The sequence below is a fragment of the Chinchilla lanigera genome, unplaced genomic scaffold (genome assembly GCF_000276665.1).
Source record: "Chinchilla lanigera isolate Chin_1 unplaced genomic scaffold, ChiLan1.0 scaffold00030, whole genome shotgun sequence".
Lineage (NCBI taxonomy): Eukaryota > Metazoa > Chordata > Mammalia > Rodentia > Chinchillidae > Chinchilla > Chinchilla lanigera.
Genome location: NW_004955431.1, coordinates 9,358,440 through 9,385,092, shown reverse-complemented (window position 1 = coordinate 9,385,092; position 26,653 = coordinate 9,358,440). Strand labels below are relative to the sequence as shown.

At 40.8% G+C, this 26,653-nt stretch overlaps 1 protein-coding gene across 3 annotated transcripts; it reads left to right on the top strand.

The window, feature by feature from the left end:
• The first annotated feature begins 472 nt into the window (after positions 1-472).
• On the top strand, positions 473-21,176 carry Sertm1 (serine-rich and transmembrane domain containing 1). 3 transcript variants are annotated; one of them, XM_005387678.1, is made up of 3 exons: positions 473-551; positions 1,836-2,006; positions 18,355-21,176. In XM_005387678.1, the coding sequence occupies exon 3, from the start codon at positions 18,544-18,546 to the stop codon at positions 18,865-18,867; it is 324 nt and encodes a 107-aa protein (XP_005387735.1). In that variant the 5' UTR covers positions 473-551; positions 1,836-2,006; positions 18,355-18,543; the 3' UTR covers positions 18,868-21,176. The 3 variants fall into 3 exon arrangements, with proteins under 3 accessions (XP_005387735.1, XP_005387734.1, XP_005387736.1); XM_005387677.1 differs by lacking the exon at positions 473-551 and adding an exon at positions 1,058-1,297; XM_005387679.2 differs by lacking the exon at positions 473-551 and adding an exon at positions 1,694-1,752.
• The last annotated feature ends 5,477 nt before the right edge of the window (positions 21,177-26,653 follow it).

Genomic DNA, 26,653 nt, shown 5'->3' with positions numbered 1-26,653 from the left:
GCCTTAAAGTATAGCTCCTTTCTCTCTCCTCTACTTGATGTCAGACACAGAAAGCTCCGTGTAGAAGAGATTCACACGACCCATAACTGCCCTGGAGAAGGCAGGGGGAAGACGGCCTTTACTTACCAAAGTGCCTCAGAGTTAAGCCAGATGCCCCTGCCGTGTCTACCCGGACAACACGGGAACACGGGCACAAGTAGCAGGGTCCTAGCATCTGGAGCTCGGTGAGTGGCACAGTGTGTGCAAGTGTCCCCTGAGACTGCGGCAGCGCGGTTCTGTATTGATTCGCTCTCCCAGCGCTCCGGCAGACACGGCTCAGGGCGAAGACCAAAGAGCGGGTGGAGCTCAAGGAGAAAGTAGCCACACCAGCACTCTCCAGGGACTCAGCCCTTCGCAAGCCACACAGCCAACAAGATCGTTAAATGTCAGAGCGAAAGAGACCTCAGACGTCAAATAAGTCAGACCTCTTATCCGAGTGGAAAAAATGGAATACAGAGTCTTGAGAAGGTCACAATCTGACTGGCAACGAAGGGGAGACATCTCAATTAAAGGTAGCTTTTCCAGAGCTCCTTTATGATAGACGGTTCTCTCTATGCCAGTTACCCACAGGGACTTTCATGACTGGCAGTCACAGCCACTGCAATCGTATTCATTCATCTGATGGTTTGGCAGAGGGTTCGGAGGACAGCGGGAAGCGCGCTGAACGGGGAGGCCGGAGTTGGGACCCGTCACAGGAGGAGGCGGATGCCCCCGCGCAGCTCAGTCAGAGCTGGGTGTGCGATGATGCACCCTTGGGTCGTTGCTTGGGGTGCGCCAGAGGAGGACCCATAAAAGATCTAAGAGGAGAACTTGGCAAGAAGTGGATGCTTTCGCCTACGGAGAGAAGCCCCTGTGTCCCAAAGCAGCTGCATCTGCCCCTCATACACCCGCATAAAAGTTAACCACACCACACCCGCCTTCCCCAGATGGGGCTCCCTGCGCAAACGCCTCCTCTGCCTCCGGGATTTTCCAACGGTGGCGCAAGCTCCTCCCTCGCCAGAGCGGGTGTTGTCCTGGCGCCAAGCGCCCGCGCGAGCTGCGGCTGGGGGGCGGCGAGGAGTGGGCCCCGCTGGCGCCATTGGCTGTGCGGCCGAGGGGCGGAGGGACGCGCGGGCTGGGCGAGCGGCGGCCCCGGGCCCTTCCCGCTGCGCCCCTGAGCCCCGCGTTCCCGGGGACCTGCGCGCGTCGCAAGGCAGGCTTGCCGCCCCACTCCGATTCCCGGAGCGCGGCCGAGGTGGTCACGCGTCCAGACCCGCAGGTCAGTAAGGGGCTACCGACCAGGCCAGCGACCCGAGGCGGAGGCGGGGGGAGCCGAGACGCACGGGATGCTGCTGGCGCCCGAGTGGGCTCGCCCTGTGCGCGGGGCACCCCGACTCCTCCTCCAGAGTGGCCTTCGGTGCCCGGGTCTCCGGAGCCTCGTCCCAGACTCTCCCCGGGCTCCGTGCTGTAGAACCCCCACCCGCCCATCCATCCCCGCCGCGGGCTGCTTCCTTAGGGTCCCGGAGCAGCCTCAGGTAGCCCAGCTCACAGGGGCTTAGGGAGACTCCGAAGGCTGCAGCGGGACCGCGAGGGACCCGGCGCGCAGTGTCCTTGGCCCCGGCACGACCCGCCTCGTTCCCGGACGCAGGGAGCCCGAAAGGTCTGCCCTGGTGCCCGCGGTTGCAAAGGTTGACTTCTCCGCGCAGGAGCAGACAGTTCTACACTTCGCAGAGTGTGCGTCTAGGTACATTTTGTTTGGTCTCTGTGGCGGTGTTTGATCATCCTTGTGATTGTTTCGTGCTTATGTGAATTTCTAGGGTCATCTGCCCCTTACGGAGGACTGGCCGCTCGCACACTGATGGCCTTTGGTCCCTACCACGTTCGAGTGACTCTTTACCTGTCTTCGGGTGGCTTCAATTCGGAGAAGTTTTTCCTAGCGCTGAGCACTCGTTCCCCAGCAGCGTTTTCCTGAGTTCCCGGAAAACCCAGTAAGTAATCGCCTCGGCGACCTTTCGTCTCTCTCAGGTCTGATGAGACACTGGAATCCCGTGTTTCCCAGGCAAGGTGTGTGGATTATGAGAGAACTGCTTGAGATCCTTTTCAGAGGGATACGTAATGTGCTGTCCTCCAGGGCTCAGAAAGACCCGTTCATTCACAGAAACATCTCGTTAAGAACCAGGTTTGGGGATGTGCCTGTGCTCTTTCTGCCGCCGGCCCACCACATGCGGGTGCTGAGATTTAGTATTGGATTTCAAGACTGGGTCTGTTTTTTACTGTCCTCCGTGTCCTCTGCCTGTTAGTTTTCCTTTGGGTTTTTTGTTTTGTTTTGTTTTCCTAAAGTGAGTTCGTTCAGGGTTTGTTTGTTTGTTTGTTTGTTTGTTTGTGTATCATGAGGTTGGATGGGCTAGAGGACATCTCAAAGCCATCCTTAGGTAAGATCCTTAACACAGGTGCAAAGGGCAGGCAAATGGGCAGTGGGGGCTGCCCTGCTGCTCACCCGGGGATCACTCTTGAGGATGCTTCTCATCAGGTACCTTTCACTTTAGATTTCCCATCTTCCTCGTTCAGATAGCAGCCTATCAAGAGAAAAGAGACTAGATAAGTGATAGGCTTTTCATAGAAGATTTGTTTCCTGATGCAGTTTTGCTACTGAATGCACCCTCCTTAAAAATATTAAGAAGGCAATACTGTATTTAAATTGCTTAATTATGCAGCTAGTAGGGTTGTTTTATCTTGTTTGTGACCTAGCCCATAGAGAATATTAAATATCTTCTTGTGATTAAATATGCTTCATCTTGCTAAGCAGAGAGGCATCTTTTGCATACATCCACCACACACAGGACACCCTTTACATGCAGCACCAGCTGTTTATCTGTCATGCAGACGGACTTTTGAAGTGCATGCGAGTGAAGAGCCTTGTCAGAAATGACACTGACACTCCCTCAGGCCGTGCCCTGTCACCTTCACATGCTGGGAATGGTGGGGATGGCCAGCCACCTACCAGACTCAGCACTGTGCAAGGAACTCTGAGTTCTAGAAAGTGGGCTGGCTGTTCCATTTTTGTGATTTGAGTTTGAGAAACATTTATTTATTATTTTTTATTTCCATACCTAAAACAAAGTACTTTGAACAGCTCAATACACATTCACAGTTGCCATGAAGGAAGCCTCATGGTAAGATCAGTTCTGTTTTCCTCTGCTAATAATTAGCTCAGTTCACCAGATGTTACTTGACTTTTTGATGTGCACAGCCCTTCAGGGGTTAAGGGATAAATAACGAGGTGCTTGTGTATGACGGTGAATCAACCAGAGGCTTTATTTACAGGATCTTGAATTTCTTCTTTTTTTTCTTGTCTTTTTTTAATGAGGGCAGATGAAGGATGACAGAGATGATTGGTAAGCATGATTAATCATACAAGTCATTAAGTAAATTTGAAATTATGCATTTATTCTAAGAATGAAAAATTAACCCATCCCAGGCAAAATTCTCTGATTTGGCCTCTATTCTAGATTAAGGTAATTTGATCTAGAATAGATCAAACTTCTCTCTGGGTTTACTTCTCTTCCTATACTTGTTTGTCTTTTAATAGTCATTTCTGTATGATGCTTTTTATGTTTAATTAGTTATTAAGGAGAATTTTACAAAGGTAGGGCATGTTGTCTTATTATATTACTATAGTAATATAAAGCATCATAGTCCTAATTTTATAGATATTTATTATTGATCATAACGATAGATAAAAGAAAAAATAACAAAGCCTGTTAGTTAATGGCTTAGGGAATACAACAAAGAAGCTCAGAATGTAAGTGTATGAGTTGGCAGGATTCCTTGTAGCTAACATTTCTACCTACAGGATTCAAGCAAGAGGCTTAAGTAAAGAAGTCCTTGGTGTCCGTGGGTGGCCCAGCCTTTAACTTGAATTCAGGAAATCTGTCTGGGCATTCCTTGGCCATTGCAGGTAGAGGATGACAAGCTACTGAGCCAAATTCTGTGATCGCCTCAGTTCTGATTGTGACTTTGGGGATGTGTCTACAGGATATAGTGAGCAGCTCAGGCTTCGGACAAAGAATGTCTCCTTCAGGAGTTACTGACAAATGCAGCCACACTCATGTATACAGGTGGAGCCAAGAAACGGGCTTCATTTATCCTTTACGAAGTTTTGGTAATAAAAAGAAAGCCGGAAGGAAGAGAAATCCTGAGCTTTCTAGTAGCCATAGACACTTTAACAGCATCTGTGAGCAAAACGTGGCACAATCCAACCAAAGCAGTGCCAGGGTTTCACAGCTCCACAATCATATCAGAAACAGGACACATCACTAACATTTTCTGAGTTCCTAACTTTTAGATTCCAATCTGTGCAGAAGGGAAATTATTCAGTACAGTTTAACAATCTGTACTATGAGTTTGATTGTTGATGCTGATCTTGTCATAGACAGTAGTGAAAAGATATGGAAAAAGTAAGTCTACAATAGTTGTGAAAAGGGTCTCTTAAGATGACACACCTGAACTTAACTTCTGCTGGGAAACAAAAGGATATACGTCTGAAAGAACTTGCTTCAACTTCAGAAAGACAAGATGACTTAACCATGGTTAAAACACCAACTCCCTTCATTCAGGTAGCATTCAACATATACATTCACTCCCCAGAAGAAGCCAAAACAGTTGCTTTCCTAATTAATTTGTCATAATAATCATATATTGATTAAAAGTACCAGGTCATCTATCATCTATTGGCAAGGTTAGGTTCTTATTCACTTTCAGTTCCCTTGTGACAAAGATTATAACAGAGGGATACATTCTTCTCTTTTCTTAAATAGCATGATTATAACTTTAACTCAAAACACAATTAAATTCTATTGGGAAGGTTTTCAGGCCTCAGACTAACAGTCTTAAATTTTCAAAGAAATGGTACAAATGAACCATTTCAAAGGTTTGTAGTAAGTACAGATATATGGAGTAGGAGGAGCAAGAGGAAGACAAAAAAAGAATAGAAGGGGAAAGGAGAACAGGGAAAGGGGAGAGACAAAATTGAGTTTTGGAGTTCAAAACTAGCAGCATTTTCACTGTGCGTGCTATAATTCTATTTTATTTCATAAGGAAAATACCTTTATCACTTTTCTATAAAACAACGTGTTGTTTGTATCAAAGTTCTAATACAAAGCGCACAAAGTAGAGTATTACCATACCCATAACACCACCCTGTAACAGAAACGTCTTGGTGCATAACTTCTTGTTTTGCTTTTGAATCTAAAGTTGTGTATCTGTGTGCAGTAGGAGCAGTAGTAGCTGTTTTACAAAAATGGAATCATAATAAATCTAAAATTCATTTTCCTGACTTAGCCATACATGTCCAGAATCTTTCTATGTTTTCTAACATACAATCCTTTTCATTAGCATCAGAATACTGCACTGTATGGATCTTCCATCACCTAATTAACCAATTCTTGACTCATGGACATGTTTTTTATTGTATTAGTAGAGTAATATAAATCTTTATAGGCCTAGTTTTATAGACATTTATAGGCATTATTGTTATAATGACGATAATAGAAAAAATAACAAAGCTTATCAGTTAATGGCGTAGAGAATACAACAACGCAGAAGCTCAAGCTGTAAGTGCACGAGTTGGCATGATTCCTTTTAGCCAAATTCCCACCAACAGGACCGAAGCCAGAGGCTTAGGTGAAGAAGCACTGGGCTATAGAATAGATCTTTGTGCGTTCACCTTTTCAACTTATCTGATTTATTTTCTGGAGGATAAACTCTTAGGACTTAGTATTAAGCATCTGTCATACATTTTGAAGTGAAAGGGAAACAAATAGTAGACATTCAGGGCATCTTCTTGATGTCTGGCACATACAATATTTTCACCTGTAAAAGGTGTTTACTGACACTTTGCATTCATATAGAAAATTGCACAAACCATGAAAACATAAATTTGTAAGTAAATGGCACCCTGATCAAAAAAGAAAATATTTACCAATACCATTCCTGCCATATGCCTTGGCCACCTGTAATTTCTAACACTCTGCGGTGAGCTTATCTACCTTGGTTTTCACAATGAACATACTAAATCAAGGGCACCGCTTTTAAGAATGAGTGGTGAACTGTTGAGCTGGATGGAGGTCTCGGGTTTTCAGGACTCCTTGGCAACAGAGTTGGTCTAGTTCAGTGCAGTGACTTTTCAAAACCCCCCACACTGTCCCCTTTCTGTTAATCACTGTCAGTTTTCTTTTTATATATGTCTGTTGGACCCTGCTTAACACAGATTTTGACTTACACGATGCAAAACCTGTGTAAACAAAAGAAACTGAACATTCGGTTTTTGTCTACCCTCCTTTTGTTGACCGTCTCCCTCAGCTGTGAGCATAGCGTGGGTCTGAGTTTGGGTAAAAGAGCCCTGGGCTCCCAATTTGTAGCTTCTATCTCCAGCTCAGTGGAGCTTTCTCTGCACATCTTTTTCAGAAGAACACAAGTACGAACAACAACCTTCAAAATATACTTCACTTTTTGGCATCCCAGTTTCTTGATTTTGAAGCTTATAACCTTGAGTTTATGAAAAATCTTTTCCCTTTGTTATTGCTGTTTGGTTTGGGTTTTGTTTAGGTTGCTTACTTGTTTTTATATAAAGAGTAAAGTTAATATTGAGAGGCACTATAAGTGAAAAGAATAAATTAGGCACACAATGTTTGAAATTAGTTGTGCAGTGAATAACAAGAGAACATATTTGATTCTTTTTGTGTTCATCTGTTTTCGTTTCTCTTTTAGTTACTTTTCTCTCCTTGCTGAGTAAAGTACTTGACACCCAAAGTTAAAGGAGGAAAGGATTATTTAGCTCACAGTTTATAGAGGCTTTGGTCCATAATCAGCTGACTCTAAGGCAGGGTGGCACGTGACAGAGGGACAACCATTCATCGCAGTGGAAGACAGCAAAAGCAACAAGGGGCCTTAACAGCATCTTTCTGCCCCTTTTTTATTGTATATAGACTGCTGGGCTTAGGATGGTACCACACCAACCAGGGGACTGATTCAGCAGTCATCCACCATTAATCCCAGCCCCCTTAATCCCAGCACTGCACTACAAATCAATCACACACTCTAGATTCGGCCACCTCTGAACAGACCCTCTGACTACGTGGGGCTTTGAGGGGACATCTAGACACAAACCACAACAACTTCCCTTACTATTTCCTAGGAAGCTGAACTTTTGAATTAGATCTCTAGTATGAGACCACCAAATGTTGCTGCTCACACTGCCAGGGCTACAGCAATATGTAGGCTACAATCTGCCTGAACTGTCACTTGAAGCATGGTCCATGCCCACTGCCAATCTTAGAATTTTTAACTACTAATTCACAATGAAATGTAGAACGTGTGTGTAAATAAATCAAACAAGGCACTAAGCACATTTTTTAATTTACCTGACTATTTTTGCATTTTAAATTCTTCCTCTCACCTGGACTTGAGACCAGCATGTCACTGAGGGAGCCGGGTGACTGCTTTGTGTGGCATTGATCTCTGAAGTGGCACTTCTTAGTCAAATTGAAAAATATATAAAAATGTAAACATTTTCTTTATCTAGGCTGACTTTCCATTGAATTTTTTTTTTTTTTTTTCTGGCACTGGAACTCGAACTCACGACCTTGCGCTTGCCAGGCAGGCGCTTTGCCGCTGAGCTAAATCCCCAGCCCCTTTCCATTGAATTTTCAAAATTGTTTTGTTTTGGTTTGACATAGCCTTGAGATAAGGCAGATAGGACCATGAAATGTGATAGTCTTCAAAGTGTGGAATTATAATGAACTTCTCCTACAATTATTGCAAAGTATTCTCTTTGAAATCTCTACAGATAAACATAGTATCATATTTTGTGATTAAAAGGGCCTTGTAATTTTCAAAGGAAGGGAGTATCACGGAATTTACTTAATGAATACTTCACGTTTTAAGAATGCAGTCAGCCTCCTTCACTTGGTCAGAGTTTCATTAATTCACTGTAGTAAATAATTCTGGAATTTTGTTGTGCCCTTTGGAGTACATTTTTTTACAATACTCCAGCTATAGGGGCTGGGGATTTAGCTCAGTGGCACAGCACCTGTCTGGCAAGCTCAAGGTCATGAGTTTGATTCCTGGTACAGGAAGAAAAAACAAAAAAAAAAAAAAAAAAAACCCTCCAGCTATGTTTGAAAGAATCTATTTCAGAATTTATACCATACTCCTCCATCCTTCCTCAAGAATCCTGAACACTCGACCAAATAAAATCTAACTTTTTTTTCATACTTTTGAAAGATACAATTAATTGATAAGAAAGTATGAACAGAGATTTCTCTGCAATCTGAAACTATTAATTTTATTTCCATAACTAAAATATTTATAAAATGCATGGAAAATTTATCAAATATTATTATTATTGCATACTTAGTCTTTTCAGTAATCTTTATGATTTTATATCATTTTTATTGTCAATAAATATTATTTTATCCGTGAAAAATAGAATAAACATAGACTATCTCTCCAAAAACTTCAACTTTCTTTATTCTTTTATTCTTTCAACAACAAATAATAATCTTTATGCCATACTTTATGCTAGCCTACAAATATAAAAGTAAGTCAGACTTTTGTTAGTCCTTTTTCCTAGGACTTTGCAAACTAGCAAAGCAGATGGGCAGGTAAATAAATATTAACAAGCATAGTAAGAAGTGAGAAATGCTAGTGTTGCTAAGTATAGAAAATGTCTTGAGAATGCAGAGAAGGAATCAGAAATTTGCATGGAGAATGTAGGTGGGGATTATGACATTAAGGGTTAGTATTAGCTGGGCACAGTGGCATGTGTCCCAGATAGTGCAGAGACTGAGGCAGGAGGAGTATTTCAGCCCAGGAATTTGAGACCAGTCCGGGGAAATATAGCAAGATCCTGTGTCAAAAAATGAATTTAAAGATACATAAATAGAACCGTTAATGTGTAATGGTTTGATCAACCTTGCATGCCTATCTTTGGTTATATGTGTAACCATTTTGAAGATGGCATTACATAATATAACAACCATTGTTAATATCCTATCATCATGTTTTGAAATTCTGTATCATTTTTATTGTTCTCTATGCTGTTTTGCCTGTGTATTTGTTTTCGTTATTTTGGGTTTTTTCTTTTCTCTTTAAAATGAAAAGCAAAATTTATAGGTATATATAAGGATAGCTAGGATAGGTGTATTGCTGATGTCTGTGGTTTATTGAAAGGAGCAGTCAATGCCTAAAATTTTATTATTTCTTGACCAATTTTGCATGCCTGAATCTGGCAATCAGAAGGACTGATCTGAAAACAATAATATGCAGTATAAGAACCACTGCTGAACTCCTGCCATCTTGTTTGGTGACGCTCTGTATCATTTCCAATGTTTTTGTTTTTTTCATCACTTTTCACTGTCTTTGATTGTTTGATCAACCTTACATTCTTGGGCTGGGGATATAGCTCGGTGGCATAAGTGCCTGCCTGGAAAGCACAAGGTCTTGAGTTTGATTCCCAGTACAAAAAACAAAACAAATAAACAAAATAAATCCTACATTTTATGTCTGGCATTTGTAATGTAGCAACCATTGTTAATTCCTGTCATTTTGTTTTGAGGTCATGTATCATTTTTGTTGTTTTGATTTTGTCTTCATTGTTGTCTTGTTCATTTTTTAAATTTTTAAAATAAAAATAAATAGGTAAAGTGCTAAAAAGCCAAAAAAAAAAAAAAAAGTGATTGGGGAATTTGGAAGAGTTTGATATGCCTGAAACATCATTTTGAGATGCAGTGGAAAAAATGAGACTGGAAAAGTAGTCCCTGGGATAAGAGACAGATAACAAGTTCAGATAATAGGAACATATAAGATAGAGAATATAGAAGCCTTTTAGATGTCTTACTCAAGATGGTAACTCTGAAACTTGTATGTGCATGGACTTTTGCACATAATGCTAGCATAGTATCACTTCCTGTTTGTAGTACATAGTTAACAACTGTTCATTCAATAAACAGCTAAATACAGCTTTTCGTAACTAAAGGCAATATCACCAACCCTTACTTGTACAATGAGATTGTTTTCCATTAGGAGGTCATGAGTTACTCTTAGTATCTTCATTGTCTGTCATTTATTCCCCTTGAAACCATTTGTGCAGGTTTAAAGGATAGTCGGAGGGGCTGGGGCTGTAGCTCAGTGTGAAGACCCTGAGTTTAATCCCCAATATCATAAAAAAGATTATTCTTATACAGTTGTAATTATCATATTCTAGTTAATAAGGGAACATATCTATGGTTCTACCTACTAATAGATTAATTAATATACTATTGCATTAGTAATTATTAATTATTTGTAAAGTTCTAATTTGTAAATTACATAGTCATTTTGTACAACTCTGTTACTCAGAATTTGATTTTCTTATTTGACCACCTGCTTATTGGAGGCTGCTCATAAATGCTGCTGTTGTGAGGTCTTACACCTGTCCATAGAAGGTAGATTATATTACAAAGAATTAGAATTCTCAGTATGTGGCTTAAAGCAACAAAGGTTTACTCATTGTTGGTGCTGTGTCAGTGGGATTATGCACATGACCTTGTCTGTTGTTAAGGTTGAATTCTTCCCCCTGCCTTTTAAGGTTGTATGCTCATTGTAGAAATAGTCTTGGTCAGAAACATATTTTCACCCACCATTTAATACGCGAGGGTAAAGGCACGCACTGTGGCCATTCGAGGACTTGGACTGATAAAAACTGAGAGATGCGTACACGGTTACTGCAGCAGAGGGAAAGAGTGTGGCAGTTCTCACACTGGGTCTCACATTTTCTATGTAAAGGGACACATGCTACTTTTCTTACATTTTATTGGCCAAAACAACGCATATATTCTGAGGGGGTGGGAACATGCAATCCTACAAGATGCCTGTATCAGAAGCATTTCATGAGTAGCACCAGTGACTGCAAATTGCAACGATACCCTCAAATGAGCCTCGCAGAGGACAACGTGATGAACAGCACTTGGAATCATAGATTTTTAATTCCAGCCTTGTCTCCAAATGCTGCATGACCTTGAGCAAGCCTTTCAATTCTCAGAAATTTAATCTTCTCATCTTTAAAAAATGGTGAGGTATGTAATAACTACCTTTTGGAGTTGTGAAGATTAGAGGAAAAGTTTATGCACACATACACACACACAAACACACACATGTCCAGAACTGGTGCGTGCTTTTCATTCAACAAATATCAGTAGCGATAATTTTATGATGTTATGATGGCTATCGTGGTGGTTTTCCCAAACTGGTTTGTGTGGATATTCTTTCCACTTCACAAGCATCCATGGTCGCCTCTCCTCCTGTCTGGTCTGTGGATGGATCACCAGTCCACAGGACTCAGGGTTACCCATAAGCCCCTATTTCTTTCTTCTACCTCCCACCAGTCTTTTGCACCTGTCACCTACATTCCAGTCCACATGACTGAAAGTAAAAATACTTAATGATGAGTGAATATACGTTTCTGATCAAGACTATTTCTACAATTGTGTGTGTGTGTGTGTGTGTGTGTGTGTGAGAGAGAGAGAGAGAGAGAGAGAGAGAAAGAGAGAGAGAGAGTAGGGGGGATTTCACTATGCATTTCAGGCTGGGCTTAAACTCACTTTGTAGCCCAGGCTGGCCTGGAACTCAAGGCAGTCCTCCTGCCTCAGCCTCCCGAATGCTGGGATTACAGGTGTGTGCCACCATGCCCAGCCTGAGCCAACTTCTATTTATTTATTTATTTTCTGAGCCAATTTCTTATACTAAGTAAACAATCAATCATATATTTTTTTTTTTTGGTACTGGGAATCAAACTCAGGACCTTGCACTTACCAGGCAGGCACTTGTGCCACTGAGCTATATCCTCAGCACAATCAATCATATCTTATTGGCACAGTTTCTCTGGAAATTCTAAGACATTATTTTTCAGCCAATGGAAAGTACTTTGAAACTTACATTTAAAATGGAAAACATTTTTGTTTGCAAGGAAGGGGACTTAGGAGCAGACTCTCAAAACTGGGCTGTTTCTACAGCTTAAGGTGAGAAGACAGTAGCTTCCCTGGGTTTCTCTGTCCCATGCTCATGAAGTGTAGTCATGGTCTCAGCATTTTTCCTGCTAATGTTCCTACCCATAAAGATGCCGAAGAAGAGAGTGGCGCTGGTAATCACACTCTTTATCCACTGCTCACTAGGAAAATAACCTCAGTCCTGTGCCTTCCTGGTGGGAACGCTGAGTTCTCCAGTGCTGCCTCACCTGGTGCCCCTTTCAACCTCTAAGTTGTTACTTTTCTCATTTTGGCTTACTCATTATGCTAACCAAGAGGGCCTAAGATTGCATTATTTTAAAATTCTATAGCATAATTTTGAAAAGATTATTCTTAGTAAGGCAATGAATTAGGCATAAAATCTTCCCATGGAATATAAACATTTTACAATTTATTAAGAATGATAGCTTCATTTCACCTCCAAAACCAGTCCTGTCAATGCCAGGGACTCCGCCTACGACTGCTTTTGAGACCTTACCAAGTAGAACGTCAAACCAGTTATACTCATACCCACTTTGACCATGTTCTTTTGTATTTTTTTTACCTTTCCTCAGTCTACTCTGCTTTGTATATCCGAAAGTATATTCTGACTACTCTGTAAATTATAGCTTGTGTGGACAATTAAGTTTTAAATATTTAGGATAAAATAAGTTGTTTAACCTAAAAGTATTAAATGTTTGTAAATGAAGTGGTCAGATATTTTACAGAGCCTGAGACTATTCCAGGTAGACAGAAGTCATCACTGAGCAAGAGACACAGAAGACAGGATTGAATCCAGAGGAACTTCATGACTTTCCCTAAAACTGATTGTTAAAATAAATTGCCAAGCTATTACTTTGTCATTTATGTAATTTTCACCAAAGTATGATGGAAAAGTTCTGATTTTATTTTATGAACATTTGTCTGAACTGTAAGTAAAAAGGACTGCTAATTCTAATTTTTCACCTTACATTTTCCTGTTCAGGTCCATGAATTTTAAGGCACTATTCAGAATCTCCATCTGTCTGTGCTTCTTCTCAGAAGATGGCCCTCTGCCTCTGTGTGTGATGGCAGATAGATGCAGCTTATGTCCTGAATTTGGTTTTGTTTTTTCTTGGGCTGATAGAAGGAACCATAATGAGAGTTCACACAAGATTCTACTCTCCCAAAGTACCGTGCAGATGTGCAAGTGCAGTCCTCAAGTAGGCAAATGCAGGGATGGCTGAATCATCTTCGAGTAAGAATAACTTATAAGACAATAAAGTTTATTGTGTTTATTGCAGAGCTATGGATGAGTGCCATTGCCTGCATGTGAAGATTTCCATTTGGAACCAGTGAAAAAAGAATATATCATCAGCACCAATCTCTCCTCTAGCATGACCTAAAAGCCAAGGCAGAAATATTAAGAGAGAAGATAATTATGCAAAGGAATGGCCACAAGGTTTTATATAACACATTATTTTCTAGTAAGCACAAAAGTTTTTGCTCAGGTGTGGTAAATTCCCTGGGAGTTTCTGTGCATTCCACAGAGAAAGATCCAAGGCATCCCCTAAGAGCATTGATTGCGTTATAATATTCAATTTTACATCTGTCTAGTGGAAAAAGTATATCTTGCTAACGCTTTATAGCACCATCCTTAATGGTTTGGGGGGACCTCCTTTTGGAATATAACACAACAGGATTCCACACTGATGAAACCCTGGTGTAGAACTGTTGATTTTAACAGCCGAGTCACACTTTAAAGAACCTCTGCAAGGGGACAGGGGCTGGGGATTTACCTCAGCGGCAAAAGCGCCTGCCTGGCATGCGCAAGGTCGTGAGTTCGGTTCCCGGTACCTGAGAAAAACAAAAAAACAAACAAACAAACAAACAAAGAACCTCTGCAAGGGGACAAAGCAGCCTGCCCTAGTTTTCCACAACACCAACAAAAACCCTGTGAGTACTGTTCTTCACAGAGACGTATTTGAATACACGGCCAAAGCTCCAAAATTGCTGTGCTGTATTTGAGGCCAACTGATAGGCTGACTTGTGTTTTTTTGTCTTTTTTTTTTTTTTTTTTTTTTTTTTTGAGACTGGGTCTCACTATGCAGTTCAGGCTGGCCTTGAGCTCACTGTGTAGCCCAGGCTGGTCTCAAATTCACAATGATCCTCCTGCCTCAGCCTCATGAGTGCTGGGATGACAGGCGTGCACCACCACACCTGCCTTTAAGCCGAGTTTTATAAACCATTGTGTAGTAGAAGTCCAGGCCGCGGTGCAGGCCCAGCCCACAGGCTGTTTGTCTGCTGCATGTCTTGTGTACATCTGTGAGTGGGTTTTGTGATGAAAGCCTTTTGGAAGGAATAAAGGGGCCAAAATACATGACAAAGAATATACTTTTGTTCTTTCAAAACATTCCAATCCTCGTAACTGCCCTGTAGGCAGAAAGCTTTATTCTGTAGAGGTTACAGGGACATAGTACTGAATGATTGAGAACAGGATCTGCCCTATGTATGTGGTCGCTCGTCTCCCCACCACACTAGGCTATGTCAGTAGGTTGCTTCTTTTTGTAGATTTCTTTCCAACACAGGTTTTCATTCTAAGAGACAAGGGAAAACTGGCTGATCGTGAGCTAATGCAATTCGAAAGATCTTCATTTATGATGTTGTGGTCCAGCCATCTCATTTTCCTTTCTCAAACAAAAATCACTTTCTGAACATGGTCCAGGAAAAAAAGAGCATCAAAATCCTTGCCTGGCTTCAGGTGTCATGGAAATGAAAGCGTGCTCATGCCACTGGCCTGAGACAGGTCAAGGCTATGCATTTAAGATGAGGTCTCTTTCTTTTCTTTAAGTGTGTCTGTAAGAAACAGCCCAAGAAGTGCCAACCTGAAACACACACATTTGATTTCCCATCACGATGTCTAAACACATGTATGTGGGTTTATCCTGAGCATTATGCACTGACTGTCAAGTAAAACATTGACCAGAGAGGTGGAAGATACATACTGATTTTTTAAACTTCAATAAGGAAATGAGAAGTAATGATGCCAGATTAAAATAATTTCCAGCAATGCATGTAGTCTATTTGTCTCGAGTAGAACAATGACAGGAAATTTGTGTAGCTATAATTTTAAATTAAGAATTACTCTAGAAATAACAGTAAAGCTGTCATATTGATGGTGAGATATTAGAAGACGGTATTATGAAATGTCAAATAAAGATACAAGATTTCATTTGTTTATTTTCTATCGTTCTTCTAAGGCCATTTAGAAGATCAGAGGCTTTGCCCGAATTTTCTGAAGGTGACCTTCAGAGAGTGAAAAAGCCCTCTGGGAATATGTACCCTGAAAGAGATACCATTTTGCACATCTATAATCCCAATATGCTGGGAGGCTGAGGCAGGATGATCACAAGTCTGAGTCCAAAACCAAATTGTTGCTCAAAATAAAAAACAGGAAAAAGGTTGAGGATGTAGCTCAGAGTGAAGGCCGTGGATTCAACTTCTGTAGTACACACACACACACACACACACACACACGCACACACACACGCATAAAATACCATGGTTTTAACAGGTAGTCTAGTAGCCAGCTGTTAGCTTTACCATAGACTTAACTGATATCTCAATGACATTGTCTGTGTGCTTGCAACCCCACCCCAAGGAAATGATAACGGATTTGGGTACAGAGAGGAGACCTGAAAAAAATTCAGCCAATTCTGGCTGAATCTACGACCTCTGTGAATCTGTGATCTATTAATCTCATGTGGGAAATGTAGGACTGGTAGAGACCTTGAAGCATCACCAGTCTTTCAAGTGATCAGAAGGAACTGTCAGTCTACTGATACTTTACATCGATGGCCTTTTCTGATTTTCTAAGCAGAGTTACGGAAACAGCATCACATTTAACTCCAGCCTTCTGGCAAGATAGGAAAGATGATTATTATTGTTGTGCAGATGAGAAAACTGAACTGTTCAGACTAGCCATGGGCTTGCCCCAGGAAAGTGGCAGAGAAGAACTAGTCATCCAAGTCTTACCATTTTTCTCTTCCTATGAAGTAGAGAAAACCAAGAACATGATTCCAAAATGGGTTTTAGTTACTTCTCTGTCACTGTCTAGCTGTGCAGACTGAGTAGATCACAATGTTTTTTGCACCTCAGTTTTCTCATATGCAAAATGGGTACAGTTTTTGCTTTCTCTGCCCTACATAGCTGTGAGGAAAATGAAAGATGAATAGTCCTTACCTTTTCTGTCCATGCTACAAAAGGGATAACGGACAATCCTTACTACCAGAATGGTAAGGAAATTGAGAGCAGGTAATATCAGGGATGGGAGTGAGGTGAAGCAGAAACTTACAACCCTGATTTATGTTTATTTAGAGATGATATTCATGTGAAATCAGTTAGCTTCTTTGCTATTCAGTTGCCTCAGAAACAGCCACACTTTTTTTTTTTTAAGAAAAGGTCTCACTGAGCCTGCGCTGATCTCAAATTCACCAAGCAACCGTAGTTAGCATCAAATTCAGCATCCTCCTGCATCAGCATCCCGAGTGCTAGAATTACAGGCTTGTTACACTCAGCCGTATTTTAGTTGTACCAGAATGTTTTAAATATTTTTTTTTAGCATGTGAGGTTTCTATTCTAGTTCTTTTTTTTTCTTTCTGTGCACCATGCTCAGAGAGGCTTTGCTGTATTCCCTAAAGGTGAATGAGTGGAACATTTACATGCTGTAAAAAAAAAGCTAGGGATTGCCAAAGCTGTGCAGTGCACTGGCAGTCCCAGTGTATTTTGTTTTCTTTTTTTAACATTGCTAGGAGCCTATAGAGGCTTAATGGGATTGAAATCACCAGGCAAAGCATAATGAAAAATAGGAGTCAAATTATTTTAAGAACTACTAAGACATTGTCCCTGGCCTACTCTGAAGAGCTAAGACTTATTACTTGGTGTGACACCTGACCGGGACAGCCTTCTGAAACGCTCTCCCTCACCCCACCCCCAGGATCATTAGTGTTGCCGAGCTCCAGCCATGATGGCAAATGTCAGCCACTCGAGAATCTGCTGCTTAATTAGATTTGGAGAAGAGAAGCAACAGGCAAATTCTCAAGTTAAAAATGCCAGGCAGTGTCTAAGACAGGAAAGCCAAGGGCAGAAGAGGCATGCCATCACTGGCACACCTGAACTGAGATGTGGCAATTTACAACCGAATAATCTAGTGCCAGAAGGACCAAGGAAAAGCTACCTTTCTGGACTTCAAGAGGGTTCTGGAGTTTTCTACCAGGAGCATTCCCTTCCCTCAAGGTGCTTCCCTAACACTTGAACATAGTGAAAGCCTTTCTTTGTACCTAAGCAAAAAGCATTCCTCTTCGAATCTCCTTAAAACACACACATGTGCACACACACACCTCATTGTGGTGCATCTTCACAACATGCGTCTATGTGTACTGTCTTGGTGAGGATATGGGGCAGGCATCAAACCATTTCAAACCAGGTGACAGAAGCTCAGGAATTGTAGGCAATGTGCCCCACTTCTCAGAAGGGATGGAAAATCACACCTTAAACCTAAGTCTCTTCAGAGCAAACATACTATTCCCTCTTGTTCAGGAATCCAGCTTCTGCTACATCAGTATGAAGCCTTTTTTTGTTTGTTTGTTTGTTTTTGTGGTACCGGGGATTGAACTCATGACCTCAAGCTTGCTAGGCAGGCGCTGTGCCACTGAGCTATATCTCCAGCTGAAGCCTTTTTTGTATTCAAGGCCTGAAGTATGCAAAACAAATTACCTAGGTACCTTGAAAGAAAAATACATAGAAATGGCTCCTGATTTCACAGAGATAAAGTTTTTATGAAAAAATTAGAAACATTCAATAAAAGGCATATTTGAATATCAAGGGATTCTCCAACGTGTGCTGGGGGGGTGGGGGGAGTACCAATCCAGGAAGATGCTACCGGGCTGCAGGATGCCCAGAATTAATTTTCTGAAGGAAGGAGGTGTGCAGCAAAAAGTTTTAGGGTTCTCATCTCAGAGCTTTCACTTAGAGCATCTGTTGAAATCACAGCAGATGGAACACGTTTTATCTTTAGTTTCTCAGAGAAACCTGGCACCTCGGTACTGTGGAGGGAAAATAAAGGCTCATTTTTATACCATCATTTGTAATATAAAGACATAAACATTACTTGCTCCTGGGGGAGTTATTTCATTCTTTTTCCTCCCTAGTGAGTTTTATAATTAAGCCTTACTGAAATAAAAACTAAAGACTGGATTTAAATGTTGTATTTGCTGAAGAATGCACTGAGATGCTTTTTTCTTTTTTGTTTTTGCAGTCTCGATGGACACCTTATCCCCTGCTGCTGGTTTTGTTTCAAAACCAAGAATCTGACTGTGCTGACTTTATCAGCCTGAAATTTCTGCCTATGCTTTGATGAAAGAAACAATGGCAGTTCTGCCGTCTTTCACCCCTCTGTGAAAATCTGACTGTTAATGCATTTGCTCATCTCTCACCCTCTGTAAAGATGTCTGAGCCTGACTCGGCATCCGGATTTGCAGGAAGTGTGGAGAACGGCACTTTCCTTGAGCTGTATCCCACGTCGCTGTCCACATCGGTGGACCCCTCCTCTGGCCATCTGTCCAATGTCTACATCTACGTGTCCATATTCCTCAGCCTCTTGGCCTTTCTGCTTCTGCTGCTAATCATCGCCCTCCAGAGGCTCAAAAATATCATCTCCTCCAGTTCCTCCTACCCAGAGTATCCAAGTGATGCCGGAAGTTCCTTCACCAACTTAGAAGTCTGTAGTATTTCCTCTCAAAGGTCCACTTTTTCCAACCTGTCATCCTGAAGAAAGAAAAAGGAAAAAATCTTAATTAAAGCAGCAGCAGCTTAGGTTTTCCCTTATGGGGAGTGCTGCCTCATGGAAGACATGACCCTTTTGGTTTCTACCTGTTTTCGTTCTTCATCTTGGATTCCTTTGCTGTGCCTGCTGCTTTTCATTTGCGAATGGAGAAATCGATGCCCACAGAATGAGCACTGGCTTTGAGGTTCGGAATTCCACACTCACCACTTGACAGATCTGGAGCTGGATTCTTCCAGGTGGAGCAGCATTTGTTGAATGCTATGAACTCAACTAGGAAAACCTCACAGTGGATGCTGGATATAGACTCTTTATTTCGCTGAGGCCAACTGAGCCAGCAGACACTGGGAGAATTAAGTCAGAGCTATGCAGGAGATATTTTCTTATTTAAGAGAGAAAGCAGAGACATCAAATTTTAAAAAGAAAGTCAGTTTAAATCGAATGCATAATATTTCTAAATCTGGAAGTAAAAATATGCTAAATTTTTTTTTTCATTTCACTTTCACAAATGAAAGTCACATTTATTCATGGATATAAGTCATTTGGAAAAATTTTGGAAGCATTTATAACTTTTAATAGCAAGACGTACATGTGTCATTATGCAGTTTATAATGTATTTCTGCCTCTTGAGGTTTTACTTCTACTTGCATTGTAGCTGTAATGGTCCTCAGTTGTGGAATTCTTGGTGATCATTGCTGTTCTTATTGCTAGGGGAAGCACCAGAGAGACACCAAGAAGTTTTTATTTTAGATCTGTAATTTCCATTTCGAGAATTAACAGTAGGGGAAATATTCATCCTGTTGTGTTTTATACAGTAATGAGTCCAAGTAGTTGTGTATGTTCCTTTATTCATTTCATAGTTCTTATAATTTCAGTGCACAATCATAGTAAGGTCCCGAGATGTCAAAGCTTAATATTCACTCACATTAGGTTGCAAAATTTAGAGAGTGCATTGTACCATACCTGCTATTACGTACTCTGTGAATGTTACGTGTCTCTGACAAGTAGTTGTTTCATGTTAATACAATACTCTGCATTTGGACTCAAAGATGGGAGATTATATTAAAATTGTAGTGACTCATTGCTGCTGAAACCCCTAGTAATCCTGAGAGCTGGTACTGCGATGGGTCAGGTACACTTGAGCTTGGAGAGGGGAGGGGTGTCATGAAATTAAATATGCACACAGACACAGGCAAGGGATGTGAAGGAGATCAAGCTGCCACTAAATATAAAACAAGCAAACTGCAGCTTCTTAAGAATAAGAATTTTAATTTAATTTTAAGAATAAGTGCCCCACAGCATAAAATCTTATTGTGCAACTGTTGTGCCAACATACCACGTCTTCCCATGCCTACCAAATCATTCCTTGCTCAAAATACTTAACAAACTTAAATAGCAGAGCATCAGCACTTCTTTTGGTTGTAGAACCAGTGCTTTGCAGTGATCAGAATGGGAGAAACAATCTGCCATTTTGCAGCCTGCCTTTGTCATTCTAGAAAGCTATGTCATTCCAGTGAGCACTGGAAATGAGAATCAGAAGTCTTTTTTTAACCCAAATGCCTCACTTAAATAGTTCGCATTTAACTCTTTGTATATCAAAAAATCTCCAGACTTCATAAGACCAGCACAAACTCGCTGCCCTAAAATGTATAATCAGTGAGAAATTTATCACTGCTGCCATTTAAGGCATAACAGTGGGCTGGTCGCTATTAGGTAGCACAAAACTTCGACTAGAGAGACTGCTATTTCCGATCATTATTAGCGTTCTCTAAGTACACATATGTATGTACATGTATACATGTATGTACCTACATTTGATGTGTTTGTTCACATGTTCCAGTTAAAAGTTGTGTGAAAGCTACACAGGATTAGAGACATCTATAGTACCGCTTTTGCTCTTTAATTATTCTTCTGTTATGTTGGCTCTTGAGGAAGAAAATGCATGAGTAAAGTGATCTTTAAACAACAAAGGGACAAATGCACTACAATCTGGTTAAGATTTATCCTAGGGGGGAATTTTAAATCCTTTTCCTTTTGGAAGAAATACAAAGACTTCTGATAGAAAAACTACTGAAATCAAATCTGATCAAGTCTACAAGCACTCCTCACCGCCCCTGCCGCAAAGATTCTTGCTCTTGACATTAAATGGGAATAATTAGGAGCAACATCCGAAGATGGAAAATAGCATTTGTCATTAGGAGCTTGTAGTAACAGACTGTACAACTTGAGATGAATTTGTGCTGTGTAAAGGTCAAAAAGGCTGGAAGATGGGTTTATAAATAAAGAAGTGATGTCCACTGAAGCCTGGTTTTTTCTCTGATCATTTTAGCAAAGTGATCCACAGTTTTCTCTCAGAAAGGTTTTCCTAGGAGTTTTAAAAATATCCATGTCTATATAGTAAATATATCTATACAGGATCTATAGCTATGTGAAATTTCTATATATCTGTATACCTATACAATTTATCATCTCTTTCTGTAACCCACCTCACCATCTCTTATATATGTGGATATGTGTCCTTCTACTTTAAAGCCGTGTCTAAACATCTGTCCCTTTATAAAAGACATTTCCTATTAATACTACTGTTATGGCAACAGAACTCTGTAACCCGTCATCACTTCTGAATATCTAGAGACCTCATTAAACCACCCCACATGTGGCTTTATTTTAGAGTGGACCCATTGTGAGTTAGGGTGTTTGGCACCCTGAATACTATAAGAAGATGTTATTATGAACAGTCACTTATTAAATAAATGGATACATGCTTTGGCACTGAATATAGTAGACATAGTTCCTGCCCTCATTAAATTTATAATTCAGTGAAGGTGAAACTCAGAAAACTACATGTAATAACAATTGCAAATAGTGCTATCGAGAGACTATGATTGTGAAATGACAGACCACAAAGGTAGTTCACTTAAGATGTGGTGGTCAGGAGAACATCCAGAGGGTATGGAGAAGAGTGATCTCTGCAAAGAGAAGCGTATATACCGAGGTCTTACAGCAGGAAGGGCCTTGGCTCAAGCAAGCAGAAGAGTCCCTGGGTTGAAATGCAGGTCACGTGGTTGGCAGTTTGAGCAGGCCCAAGTTATACAGGGCTCTTGTGGTTGTACAGAAGCTTGTATTTTATTCTTAGTACAGTGAGGAGTCCATGGAAGTTGAGCAGGGAAGTTCTATAATTGAATTCACCTTTAAGAAAGATTAGTCTAGTTGTTTTCTGAAAAGTAGACAAGAGATGGACAAAAAGTCCTTGCCGGATCTGCCCTGGGTGGGAAATGAGAGCGGGTGCAGAGTGTGCCGCCTGCTGCAAATATCTGTTCATCTTCTAGCCATGGAAACGATCTCAGCTAAGAAAGAGTTTAACCACACAACTTCCTGTCTCTCGCCATTCCCTCCCCCTCCCTCTCCCTCTCTGTCTCTCTTTCTCTCTCTCTGTCATATGTATTTTTCTGATTCCCTCTCAACCTCTCCTAACTTGAACCCATTTGGCCCTTATTGAAATTCTTTCCATCATCAGTAGTCCCAGTAACGCTTACTCCAGTATTCTTAACATAATGTGTGACTAATGTTCCCATCAAACTCTAATACAGCAATAAAATGGAAGCATCTAAAATTTTGCTCTTTTAAAATTCCATTCCTCAAAATGCTATCATTCTTTGCGCACTATGCGGGCCATCCCTAAGATTCCAGACTCTTGTAGCTAGTTGATAGTTTTGGATAGCTTCTCCTCAGTTACCTGTCTGCTCCATTTAACTAACACCACCTATCATAGAACATAAGACTTGGATTCACAAAGACTTTTATTCAAATCCTCAAGCCCTAAATGCTACTTCTGTGACCTTTAGCCACCTCTCTGAGGCAGGTTTTGGTAACATGCTGGGACAAACAACTAACAAATTATGTGTAAACTAACACCATGTTGCTTCATACATGGCACATAATATTATATATGCAAATGCCAATTGAATATGATATAGAGTTGTTGGCTTCAGAAGTTTTAAAATTTCCTATTTTTGCCTACCACCTACTTTCTCTGCCTTCCTGCAGCTAATTCCTCTTCCATTCTTCCTTTTGCCAAAAACCTAACCTAATTTTCTGTGCTCCAGGCCCTTACTCTTCTGCTGTCTCCTCCTTGCTTTTGCCTACCTCTTCCGAAAGTGTCCCCACAGACCTATGGGCCCATTATGAGAACTCCTGCAGCTTCTTCCCCCAGAAGCTCCATCTGTCCATGCCCACCCCCTTCCGATGGGCCACTGGTGCTGGGGACAGTTATATGTCAAAATGCAATAAACAGCGTTGGTGAAACAGATCAAGAAAAAGGAAACGTGGTGAGAACTCTGTGGATCAGGAAGTTTAACAAATGTGTTGAAGGGACCTGGGGTTACAGTCAAAGTTAAACTGTTACAAGGAAGATCAGGTTTGCATGAGGTGGTGCCTTCAAGACCTAAGCCTTCTACTTTGAAAGCCTAAGAATTTACCGTTTGTGTGAAATAATTCCTATCGATACTATTTTTTATTGCAATAGAGCCTGCTGACCTCTGTAGTCACTTCTAAGTACCCAGAGACCTCATCAACCCAGTGCAAGCCTAGCCTTTCTTGATTTCTGCACTGTCATTCCAATTACAAAGTTGGTTCAGTTAGCCAGCACCCATGTTAGCAGGTTCAGTTCACCTACCAACATATCACTGATTTTCAAGTCACCCTTATTTTCTTAGGAATATTTAGACTAGTCATCAGAATGCTTATTTGTAGCATTCAAGAATATATAATTCTTTTAAAATTTTTGCATATTGCTACTTATGGATTACCAAATTTTAACAAAAAGAAGCTTATGGTTTATTTATAATAAAATCCATTCAACTCCAAAACTATAGCAACTCAGCTTTGATGATTCAGAAGCTAATTCAAGATCTCTTGGTGTTCCTCCATATTATTATAAACATCACTTTGCTGTGTATGTGTAGATGGCAGTCCATAGAGAATTCTGGTTAAGAATATGCCAGATTATTATACTAGCAGTTGTAATAATATTAAAGTATCTAAACATATTACTAGCTGCACAAGTAGTCAAGCAGGAATAATAGTAATGATAAGTAATACTAATTATTAGTATTTAGGTGGTTCATTCCATAATTTAATTACTCATATAAGCACTTTATGTATTCATCATAATACTCATGGGGTTGTTACCATTATTATTCTTGTTTTACAAATTAGGAAACTGAAGAAATTCACAAAACTAGTAAGTTGTAGAATCAAAGCTCCAACACAAAAATCAAGCTCCATGTTTTGCAGCTTAACTAGCAGATTTCATACCTTTCCTTCCCCTCATTCATGGTCATTTCTAATAGATATGGTTGAGGAATAAATACATAACCAAGCATTACACTTTGTAATAGATCCCAGAGCAGTATAAATATACACTTGCAAAAATGGAGATAAATACTTTAGGCTATTGCTAAATGTGGATGCGGGTCCTACACAACCTCTTTATTCACTGACGTATCAGAGGCCAAAACTATACTATATTGAAAGGACCCTGCTTGTGAAATGTGGGCACAAAAGCATCTCAGTTCTATGGGCAGCCCAAGAGACATGGGGACACATACACACAACATGTATGCGGGAGTCCCTTTTGGAGACACAGCCACTCCTGATGGAATGATAGGTGGTTCTTCATTTAGCAAATATTTACTGAGCACCTAATATTTACTGAGCACCTAATATTTCCTGAGTCATTGTTCTTTGCTCAACAGAGAGCAAAACCAACAAATACCTTTCATATAGTGGAGAAGATACAATAACAATGTAAGGAAAGTATATAAAGTGTTGGGTAATTATAGGTGCAAAAGTAGGAGAAAAACTAAAGCTAAGAAAGATAGAAAAAGCTGAATTTAATTGGAAGCTTAGACAGCTTAGACAAAAGGAGACTATTCTGAGAGGATGTTATTTGAGTTGCATTATTTCCCACATCTAAAAGTACAATCCAAAGCATGACCTTCTAGAAAATTCTAACATGAAAATGATTGTTGGATCTCCACTATTTCAGTCCCTTGGAGTGTGCCGTTTTAAAACCACAAATGAAAACACAGACTCCACGGTTACCTGGGGAAAAAAGGGAAAAAGAAAAAAATAGTCCCTCTTACATTGAACTGGCCTCTCATTTCTCTCTGTCTTCCACCCACGGATGTGGCCTACATGGCCAATTGCAATTTCAACAGCTTTGTTTTTTTTTACCTAATTGAAATGAATGCACTTTGGTGTCCTGCCAACCCAGCCTCAGTGAAATGGCTAGAAGAAGGAATACACTGCTATTAGCACTTGCTAGCTGTAAAATTAGCTGTCCTAGAAGGAAGTACAAGGCACAGCAGACACACAGAGGAGGAAATCTGCTTCCTACTTGAAGAAGCTTGAGTCAGGTCACTTGGATGATGCTGAAGAAGGGCTTCTGGAAGAACAGCATATCCAAAGGTATGAGAAATATCCAAAGGTCTCGCATATCCAAAATTATGCATGAAGGATTGCTGGGCATTCCATATTGCAGAAGCAGAAGGCTGATCAGTAGATCAACAAAGAGCCATCTTCAAAATACTCCCACCTTCCATGCTACAGCATCCTAATTCCCAGGGTCCTATTGTCTGAACAGTACCTCAAGGACCGTAGCTAGATATCTTAGGCAGCACATTGACAGGGTGGGGTCTGAAATCCAAGGTCAAAGAGAGGAGTCCCCGTATAAGGAGGCTATTCCAGCTCTTCACCTCACCCACGTACCTTCATCTCAGAGGAACGGAGGACGAATTTCCTCCTAATTACCCCAGGAAAACAATAAGCCTATTAGGTCTCTTCCAGGGAATGTAGGGAAGAGAGTTGCCAGATTTCAACTGGCCGAGATCTCTGCCACCAGACCTTGTTTGCTGCATTATATTTGGCTGTTATCTTGCAGCTGGGATAATTGCTGAGCCCTCATAAATAGAAGAATGCCATGACCATGTGTTTCACAAATGTATTTGAAAGTAGAAGTAATTGTGTGTGTGTGTGTGTGTGTGTGTGTGTGTGTGTGTGCTTTGAAAACTTTCAAGTCACCTTTTTTCCAGTTTTTGACACATAGGATGGCCTAGTAATGTTTTTAGAATGAATGAGGGAGTAAAAGATAGTCCAACTGTGCAGGAACAAATGCCCTCTCCTCCAAGAAGGAGGATAGCAGATAAACTCAGATTTGTGAGGAAAACTGACTCAGAATGATGTCACCAGAATCACTCAAAAACTGGTGGAAATGATGTGAATCAGACACCCTCTGAGGATCTATTCAATGTGCCAGTTTCTTCGTGACAGCTCTAGCAAATATTCTTTTGCTTAAACAAGAGAGTGGAAAGAAGTCAGACTGGAAGACATAACTGCATGGATCACTGAGTTTTAGAAGGAAGTAATAGTCTGATGAAGCAGAGCACACTCTATGCCCTGAAAATGTCCATGAGGACCGGGAAAGTGGTAATAAGTCAAAGAATGCACAAAAATGCTGAACAGCAGAAGGATTTTATTTGTTTCATGGAACTTGCCCTTTTTAAGACTTTAAACCTCTCTTTCTGACTCTGCTAGAGTAGCTCTCAATCAGCTGTTCCATATAAATATCAAAGTAATTCAAGCTTATTTGTACTCTTTGCTTCAGTGACCCTGCAGACAATTTATCCTGCACTGTTTGCTAGGTTGAATAAAATCCAAGGTTCCACCTGAATTCTTTTTCCCTATTAGAGATTTTGCTGCTTCCTGCTTTGGG

Bases quoted from the DNA above. Each gene is read 5' to 3' on its own strand.
- Sertm1 (XM_005387678.1), top strand. From the start codon at position 18,544: ATGTCTGAGCCTGACTCGGCATCCGGATTTGCAGGAAGTGTGGAGAAC.